Source organism: Morone saxatilis, unplaced genomic scaffold, assembly GCF_004916995.1.
Source record: "Morone saxatilis isolate NCDOM2014 unplaced genomic scaffold, NCSU_SB_2.0 Contig23, whole genome shotgun sequence".
Lineage (NCBI taxonomy): Eukaryota > Metazoa > Chordata > Actinopteri > Moronidae > Morone > Morone saxatilis.
The window spans coordinates 22,948,054-22,958,258 of record NW_023339796.1 but is presented as its reverse complement, the minus strand read 5'-3'; the positions used below and the strand labels follow the sequence as shown (position 1 = coordinate 22,958,258).

General features: G+C 38.8%; 1 protein-coding gene across 2 annotated transcripts in view; it reads left to right on the top strand.

Moving 5' to 3' along the window:
* The window catches only part of LOC118334961 (solute carrier family 12 member 7-like), a gene marked incomplete in the record, with an annotated part of 29,904 nt that overhangs the window by 3,246 nt on the left and 16,453 nt on the right, over positions 1-10,205 (top strand). For both annotated transcript variants that reach the window (XM_035671067.1, XM_035671068.1), the window contains 2 exon segments: positions 5,287-5,378; positions 5,770-5,901. In XM_035671067.1, the coding sequence (XP_035526960.1) occupies positions 5,287-5,378; positions 5,770-5,901 (224 nt within the window).

Below are 10,205 nucleotides of genomic sequence, written 5' to 3'. Positions count from 1 at the left end.
GATCAAACACAGACGGACAAAAAGAAAGCATGGGGAACAAGACAGAAGGTAAGGATTTAAAGGTGTGTGTCATTTAGGAGGCTCTATTAGCCGAAATGTAATGTAATGTAATACTCATAGGTAGGTTTCAGAAGTGTATAACCACCTGAGTATAAGAATTGTTATGTTTTTGTTACTTTATAAGCCGCTTTTAACTACAAAGAGAGCAGCTGCATGTTGAACCATCATGTTTCTACAATAACCCATGGTAATATCAGACAACCCAAACACTATCTCTACACAGGGCCTCCACACTGGACCTTTAAGGGCTATTAGTTCCATTCTTTGATGATCATGTCCTTTCCCCTGGGCATTTAACACTGAGCACTTGTAGCAACTGTCCAGAGGAAAAGGATATTAATCATATGTAGCATTGTTTCCTTTGTATTAGCCTGGTGGGGTGGGCCAACCGCCACAGGCTGCCATCCTGCTGGAAGTGTATTTTTAGTTAAGTTGCCTGTGACTTTTGTTTAGTTTGATTGTCACTTCTGTATTGCCTCAATGAGCCGGTTTCACACTTAGGCACTCACTGAATTGTAGAGGGTGTGCGTGGTTCGGGTTAGTTTGTCACAGAGTACGTTAATTCTATAACCTTTGACTTCATTGTATTACTTTTATTAGACCCATTATACAACTTTACCAACCCAACTGGACTTTCGTGCTTTATACCAAAGGAAACCAAAAACAAAAGAGATACAAAAGAACAAACTTTTATGACTCAGAAACACCTTCAGCGCTTCTGGCAGACAACTAGGATATTACTCACTTTACTTCAACTGGACAAATAGAACCATTCTGCAGAATCTCAATTAGGTGGGAACATTCAGTGATAACAAACACATTCACCCAATTCATCTTAGTATCCTGCAGTGATGTAGGTTAATCATTGAGCAGCATGTTATACGAGTCTGTACTGTACATAATGTGATGCAGTCAGTGAACTGAGCCTCTATACACCTTGCTTTTGCACATACAGGAATATGGACATCTGGTGGTTAACATGATTACTGCATGGGAAGGTTTTCAAAATGTGGGATTTTGTGTAAGCAAATGACAGAACTGTGTGACGTTGTTACAGTCACTCACTGATAAAAGACAATCTCTTCTGTGCACACCACTGTTTCACAAAAGCAGAATCAATAAATCCAGGATAACTGAAAAAGCAAGGCTCAAATTTTTCTTACATGTCGCTGCTTTTGTGAAACCGAGTCACGACTAAATTCAGCCAGGATAACTGGAAAATCTTTAGGTTTTGTGAAACAACCTCCTGAGGTTTTTAGTGTGTGCTTGTACATGTTTTGTTTTCATAAAGGTCATATTTCATCATTCTCTCTGCCATTTTCCATCATTGTTGTTGCAATAACAATTAATTTAGGATGAGAATGAAGGTAGGACATGGCTTTTGTTAATGGGAGTTTTGTTAAGGATCAGGTAGTTTTGAAGGTCAAGGTTAGCATTAAGAAATGTTCAATGAAGTCCACGCACATACAGTTATACATATTTGTGTGTTAGTCTCCAGAGTCCAACAGATAACTGTGCCTTTGTCTCAAGGGACCATGCTAAATTCAGTCTGTGTGTGCTCTTTGTTGTACTTCTGCACACTGCTAAATATGAGCACACAGAGTTTATTGGATAAAGAAAGAAAAGAGGAGTGGAACAGACAGAGTCTAAGCAGAGGAGACAGAGGGACACACAGGCAGTTCAATTCAATTCAATGTTGTTTGTATAGCGCCAATTCATAACAGAAGTTATCTCAGGACAATTTTCAAAATAGAGCAGGTCTAGACCGAACTCCTTATAAGATGACTTACAAAGACCCAACAGTACCACCATGAGCAAGCACTTGGCGACGGCGGCAAGGAAAAACTTCCTTTTAAGAGGCAGAAACCTAGGATAGACCCCGGCTCTAGGTGGGTGGTCATCTCCCTCGACCAGTTGGGGTGTGAGAGAGAGTGGAGGAGAACAGGGGGTACACAGATAGGGACGAGGGGGGCAGGGACAGTATAACCACCAGAGATTTGTACACATCATGCCTGCAGTCTGCCAAGTAGGTCAATAATGAGCATCCCCCAGCAGTTTGAGTTCCTGGCTTTAAAATGTTTTCACATTAATTGTATGATTTGCTGGCAGAAATACAGTGTACAAGGTAGAGAGGCACATTTCTTCTTCAGCCCTTTAATTAGCCTACGATGCACCAGAGTGCTTAAGCATCTAATAATAGCAAGTTTGCTTGTGTATGACAACTTCATTATTGTTTTCACACCACATCATGAATCCTGATAGTATTTCATCACTGAGGTAGACATTCAAAGGTAATCTATCTCTATTTATAAATATAGCTAACGTATGGAATATGCATCAATGTGACATAGTTTATTACAGCTGACTTGATGTTGTGTTTCTTTACTGTTTGTTTCTATTGTATTACAGATACTATAGAAATACAGTATCACTGATGCTGGGATTAGACGTACTGTATCTAGTTCTTTTTGATTAAATGTACTTGTTACAAACTATCTGTGATATAGACTGTATTCAACCATTATATGTGACAAAGGCAGAAGTTCTCCTACTTCCTTATTTGCTTTGTTCAGTCTAATGTATTCCCTTGCATCATTCATATTCCCATAACAATCCAATCAACAGCTTAGGATGGATACAAAGTGGCAGGCAGAATGCCACAAAGCTAATACTGATAACAGAGCTACCCTGACCTTTACCTCTGCACACTGGGGATTTTATATTTTATAGAAAGGTTCTTTTAGTTATTTTGAAGGACTGTGGTTTTGGCCCGGAGTCCATTATTGCTCATTATTGCATGCTACATTTTGTCACAATCCTCACTATGTCTTGTGCATCCACAGTACACTGTTCTTCTTATTAACTGCTCTTCAGTGATCCCTGATCCACTGTTAGGCCTTGGGTTGTTCAAGGCAATAAAGACAACAGTGTGATCTAGTGTGATAACATGCCAAACCTAATAAACTGAGACCGCTGCATGACAACCAGGGGCAAGAGAAACCAAATTAAGAAGCAGCTTAAGAGGCACATATTATGCTGCTTTGTCTTTTCAGGGGTGTGTACAAAAGCTGATTGTAGCGAAAGGCTAAACTGTGGGCAGAGCCTTTATTTGTCTGCCAAAAACTGAAGTCTTTGATTCTCTATAAACTGTATTGGACCATGTGACGGTCCCCTGAGTGGCATTAATGTTTCCTCTTCCTTTTAAGGCAGCAGGTACTTGGGGGTTGGACCAATCGGCATAGCCGGTAAGGGCACCTGCGGGCCTGGTGTTTTCCTAGTTATAAAGGGTCCCAGGCTTCTGGCTGGATGGGGTGGGTCTCTCTCTTCTCCTTCTTTCTTATTTCATTAGCTTGTATTCAGAGTATTGTGTTATACACACCCAACATTTACTTTCTTATTTTATCATCACTACTCAGTGCACACACACTTTTCACTACCTGGTGTTACTGGACAAACCCCTCATTTCTGTTTAGTTCTTTTTTCGGGTTGCTATTTAGGTTGTTATATGTTCTAATAAGTTACTTTATAATTTGTCCTTCAACTGCGTCTCCTGGTTTCTGTTCAAGGGCTCTGGCTGGGTCGGTGGACGCCCCATATCACAAACAAACAATCTCATTTATAAGTAGTTTGGCATGGTTTCACACCTGGTGGGGTTGGGATCCCTCACTAGAGGTTTTGTCAATTCAGGCTTCTGTTGGGGGGTCATCAGGACTTGGCTTTGGAGGGTCTTTTGTAAGACAATTTTAAAATATACACAGTATGCCTGGATATTCAGGCATTTTGGTTCACTTTTCTGGTAGAAGAAAAGTTAATGTAAAGTATTTGTCTAATTAGAACATAATGGGGTCCCAGGCGTCAGGGAAAAAATAAAAAAAAATGTTGTCAAAAAGGAGCCTATTAAACTGTATGATTATAAAATGATTTTGAAAAACACGATTAATAAGACAGGATTTTTTATAGAAAGTTAAAAGGGACTAATACTTGGGGTCGCAGTTTACTCCGTGTAGACATAGGGTCTTAAGGAAAAAAGTTTCGAACCCTTGTTTCTGGGTAGTATGAGCGCCTACTCTCTTTTATAAGTGTGTGCCACATGTTGGGATGGTTCACTTTGGTCAATAAGCAAAAGATCAAATCGATAATCTTTTGATCTTTTTGAAGCACCCCTTGTCATGAATTTTCAATTAGTAGGGGGCCAATTATTCACAGTTACCACATAATGCTAACAACATGTAATATCTTAAGTATTTTTTAAATGAATCTTCAAACTATCAAAAGTTCGGTTCTTGATTATTTTATTTGATATGTTGATCTGGTTGTTATTATCTATTTTTTCTCAACAATGAAATCATTATAGGTCAGGTCTGACAAAATAGCTAAAATACTTTGACTAATGTAGCATGTTTTAGCTAAACGTTTTGCTGTTTTTGACCAATTTTTGTAAAGTAAGTGTAACATTTAGCAGGGAGTTTAGCTAGTGAGTGTCGATTTTTATCTGCTGCCAGTTATCAACAATGAATTTATGGTAGTCAGTGGAGGTAGTTTACAGTGGTTGTTCGACGGCCAATGTTGGCCCCTATTACCTTTCAGTCAGGTGGAGAGAAACCATTTTAGCTAACGAGACTGGGGGAGCATTGATACTGATTGAATCATCAGTTTGGGGATTGGGGGGGTTTTCATTATCATCCTCTTTTTACATGTCCTGTTCCATATTCTCCCAGGGGCTTTTTAGAGGGGGGTCTGGGGGTGGCACTGGCACTTGAAATTGATTGACCCTCCCACCCCATTTTATTTCTTGCCCTCTTTCACTTGCTCTTTCAGAGGCTGCTAGCGGGGGGCTCGTGTTTAAAGCTGCACTATAGTAACTGGTGAAGATTACTGGCTCTATTCTAAACTCTGATGCCTAAATACTCCCTTTTGTACCAAGCATTGGGTATGCTAGAATATTGTCGACAGGGGGGGGCTAAATAATGCTCAAAGGGTTAGGCAAAATTTTTTTTGGTGAGGAAATAACTGGCTATGGGCTTTTCAAAGGCCCTTGTACCCCTGACGCCTCGAGATATCTGAATGAAAATGGGTTCCACAGGTACCGACGAGTCTCGACTTAGCAGACATCAGCTGTCACAGATACAAGAACAGTACCTGGTGATGCTGCTGCCCCTGTTCTTTTGTTGTTCTATTAAGAGTGTAAATCTTACAGTATGGATGTTTTCCTGTGTATCCCACTAGGAGATGACAGTCAGAGAGAGTCCAGTCCATTCATCAAGTCAGACAATGACAGAGAACCCTATTACGAAGGCAAGAACATGGCCCTGTTTGAGGTAAGACAAAATGGTTTTTCTCCTCTAAATGTTCACTATTTGAACTAAATAACTGATTTGCTTTAAAGATTATATCATTGCATGTTGTATGATATTTATATTTATATTAATATTTAATAATACAATTACTTATTCATAAATGTACATTATATTGAGTTGGTGACACAAAAGTCAAGACAAAAAAAACTTTCCGTTAAAGTCAATATTTCTGTTTTCGTTTATAAGCATTGTTTGTCAGTTTTACAACATTCAACAATGTTCCCTTCCCTCGAATTTGCAGCGGCACCCCCTGGTGGCTTCCACACTGCTGTATGGATGTATGAAAGTGTGTTGATGGAACAGAATGTGCATGGTTTGTTTCATTTGTGCTTTCCTATCCATCTCTATGTAGGAGGAAATGGACAGTAACCCCATGGTATCATCCCTTCTCAACAAGCTGGCCAACTACACCAACCTGACCCAGGGTGTCCGTGAGCATGAGGAGGCTGAGTTTGAGGACGGGGTCAGGAGAGTCGCTGTAATGGTACGGAGCCAGTGAAAATTCTGATAAGATAAGATTCAAGTTTTGGGCTTAGATGATCTTTAGTAATGGTTGTCAGTTTTGATTCTGACTGGTTTCTTATCATCTAAAGAACATGTCAGCTTAGAAAAAGAAGTCCTGCGTTGGCAGTGGAATCTTTAATGTGCTGACTTGAGCCCCACATGATAAAACCCAGCCCTACCATTCCTTTAAATGGAGCTATAGTACATATAGTATAGAATAGACAGAACAACTGGTTAAATATTTCCACCTGTCATTATGAAATCCATTCAGTGTTTTTTAGAAAATTATTTAGTAAAACTGTAAAAATTGGAAAAGAGAAAGAATGTATTGGTTATCTGATCCACTCTCAAGAATCTTTAAGAAAATAATTCCTACTCTCCAATTTTCAGTCTATCAAGATTTAAATACAGTTCACTTTGATCTTTGGGATGATATCACAAGGAGATAAAGCAGCTCAAAAACATATCTAAAGAATCGGCAGTATTGTGAGAAAGAGATGTGCCATTTCATTCATCTTATGAGATTTATTATGAACTAATTTGTAGATTTTCAAACTTTTTCGCCTGTAGTACAAAACAAATAAGTAAAGGGGCTGGATAATATCTTGTCAGCCCTAAACCTGACTGACAGAGAGGACTTTCTTTCTTTGATGAGATTAGCTGGCTGCTGCATGACGCCATGTGAAAGGTTTAATGAATAGAACAAAAGCAGAGGTAGGAAGAAGTGGAAGTGGGTCAGCAAGAGAAAATGGAGGACAGAGAGGATTTAAGGCAGATACTGAGAGAAATTATGATATTCTAACCTTTCAATCTATTCAAATTGAATCACTTGGGCTTCATGTGACACAACTGAACACAAACACTTAAATACATTAGTAGTTAAACCAAACACACGTTAACTGATTAATGACATAACACCTTCTGTGGGCCCACAGAACAGCCATGTCACTCACACATCACTGGCTTTCAAACAACCTAATACTGTTATTTTAATAGAACCTTGATAACTGTAGTTGCTATCAGCCTTTGAACAAAGTCACAAGATAAGTCACATCTCCTCTGTGCTTATCCTGGCGCGGTGTTTGAATAACCTATTTGGCGTGGGAAAAAGACCTGATATCACAAACACTGAACTAGTAACATTCCTGTTAAGGTCGTGATCAGAAATGACAATTTTCTTCTGCTCAAATACACATACAGCTGTGAACTCAAAGTGTGCGTGTAGCAGATCCCTCTCCTACGCCAGTCACCTTCTTACTGCTAGTTGGCTAATGACGGTTCAGTCTGGTCAGTACTTCCTCTCAGCCCTCACAGAGAACAGAACTATGTCTGTGGTGTGGGAGGTTGCGTTTGAGCGCCAGGTGGAGGTGTTTCCTCCATTCTGTGCCAGCTGGCCACCTGCTGCTGATGGTGTTAAAACTGACACACACAAAGATAGAGCTGCATGTATGCACTCACCTAAGGCCACTCGTGATGGCCTGTTTCTTTGTTTTTTATATGTTTATGAGTGTATATAAGGACATTGAGTGAGCTGTGTATAATTTAAATATCATCTGGTCTGTAAAATCTGTTGTGTGTGGGAATAAATGGACTGTGTCCATGTATCATCAGTGTCAGAGAGCTCTGTAAAAGCCAGCCTCCCTATAGTTGGTCAAACAATTAAAGGACTTACATTTTGAGTAATAATCTCATACACTTATACATACAAGATTGGCACTGCTCTCAAATCTGTTTATTAAATATGAAGCTACAGCCAGCAGCCAGTTAGCTTAGCATAGAATTTAGACTGGAAACAGGGGGAAACAGTAAGCCTGGCTCAGCCGGAAGGAAACTAAATCTGCCTACCAACAACTCACATATTAAAACATTATAATTCAGTTGTTCCGTAGAAAAACCAGAGTGTAAAATTGACAAATTGGATTTTACAGTGGGTTATGTGCTGAAATATTTTGGGTCCCGGCACAATTACTCAAATGTTAATTGGTGAGTTTTTAAACTGCTCATGGTGGATTTTGTTACCTTCAGACAAACCTATGCTAGCTGTTTTCCCCTGTTTCTGGTCCTTATGCTAAGTAGATTTATAGTGCTGGTTTCTTAGTCACTTAAAACGAGGACAGAGAAGAAAAAAACACATCTTTTGTCAGGAGCGTGGACTGCATATTTTAAGTAGGATAAAGGACAATAGAGGACTGTAGCATACTAAAATAGCAGCAGCTTACAGCAACATTGCAAATATGAGCGCTAAGCTGTGTGTCACTTAAAATACATTTCACATGGTATAAAGTGCCATATTTTTCCAAACTTGTGCCTAGAGAGATTTATAACATTGAGCAGATAGACTGTGACTTACTTGCTCTTTATTCTCTCCACGCAGCTAGGACTAAAATTCTGGTGGGGAAATAATGAATTGTGTATTATCTGTACAGTAGGTAGTTGAAGGTAGTTCAATTTGAATGTACAGAGTCTGAGATCAAAACTTTATTGCTCTCAATAGCCACATTAATAACTGTACATGCTGCAAACAAGTAGGGATGGAATCATTACCAGTGTCACTGATACTGAGCATCCAGAGTCATTGGGTTAAACGCAGTAGGACCTTGGACTGTAGCTTTCTGTAGAGGCATTGATGATGTTTCACTGAAACCCGCCCCCTGAATGATAGCTGTGTCTTTTCTTGAAGAGTGCACCAAAGCTTGAGACTAAAGAGAACAAGGCAGATTTTGCAGAGAGAGTGAGGGGGAGAAACACAGAAACAGACGAGAGAAAGACAGAGTGAACACAAGAGAGAAGATGTGGGAGATCTGGAAATCAACATCAGGCACTTCACAGCATTTAGGCAGACAGCTGAGTGCCTTGGAGAAAGCACAGGACAAAGTGTTTGTAACTCGAAAAATGGTACGTACGCTTGGTTTTTGGGGAGGAAATTAGTAGAGGTGTATATGTACATCTTTGTGCAGTGTGATGCATAGTGTAAATATTATAGAAGATGGAGTTAATGTTAAGAAGAGATCATGAGACTGTAGGAGCCTATCATGATAATGATAATATGATAATATCATGATACTGCTTTGCACCTAAAGCTGCTTTTGCGTTTGGAAAGAAGAAGGAATATTAAATGTGAGTTTTCCACAGTGTCAAAAGACACTTTAAAGATACTCAATGTGGATCTTTGAGAGCATATTATCATTAGTAATATTGTGGGAGAATCCTGTATCTCAAATAACTGGCAGTCAAGTCATTTCTTCATGTTCTAATTACACTAAATAAAAGTTAAATTAAAGTATGGAAGGTCATAACTCGAATTCCTTGTATTTTTTTCTAAAGGACAATTTTAAGGTCTATTGAACTGTTTTCCCTTGATTTTTTAAATTTATTTCTATGTGGCAGCTTTAAGGCACATCCACGACAACTAAAAAAACTTTTTGTAGGTTCTAGTAGGGTAGGGTAGTAATTCTACAAACTTTAAAGTCCCCCTCCACTAGAAAATGTGTTTTGCTTATTTTTCCTTTGTTCCTTTCTCTCATTGTATCCTCAACACTAGAGCAGTGTTTTAACATTTATGCACTGAAGGAGGAAAGTTCCCCTGTCCTCACCTGTAATCTCAGTTTGTGGATGGACTAGTTTGTATCCAACTGTGGTCCAAAATGCGACTTGCAGTTTGTGGGAATGTGGGATTTTGAAACTTCCTTGAAACAAAGACTGAGAATGTAGACTGTGAAATAGGGAACATTTTGTGTGTCCTGTACTTCAACTTTTAAACTGAGCAATATTTGCATGTTCATATAAGTCAATGAGATCGATCTATTCCACAAGAAGGAACAGATGCAAGGTTTAAGAGTTTATTTAACTAAGTGATATAACTCTATTTGTGGAAAAAAAAACATATTGGACACACATTTTTAATAAACATAATTCTTTTCTCTAAATAAACATATTCTTTTATATATCTTGAACATATCAGGGGGATCTTTAAGATTTCATCATTTGAAAATTAAATGCTTCATTCTCTCACTTCAATGTGCTAAATCACACATCTCCACTACATAGCCTGTAAAAGGAAACACAAATTGAAGCAAGTTTTACAAGAGAATTACTGTGTGTCTAGCATGTTTTTCCCACCAAAACAGTATAATTTCCACATTAAAATGCTTAAAAGGGCTTCTACTTCTTCTACCTAACTTCCAGAATCTCTGAATATGCAAATGTTGTTAATTTCTAAAGTTTTCCTGCTAGACACAAGATGTCTCCTACTTCACTTCACTGAAGTCCATTCTCAGTGGATGT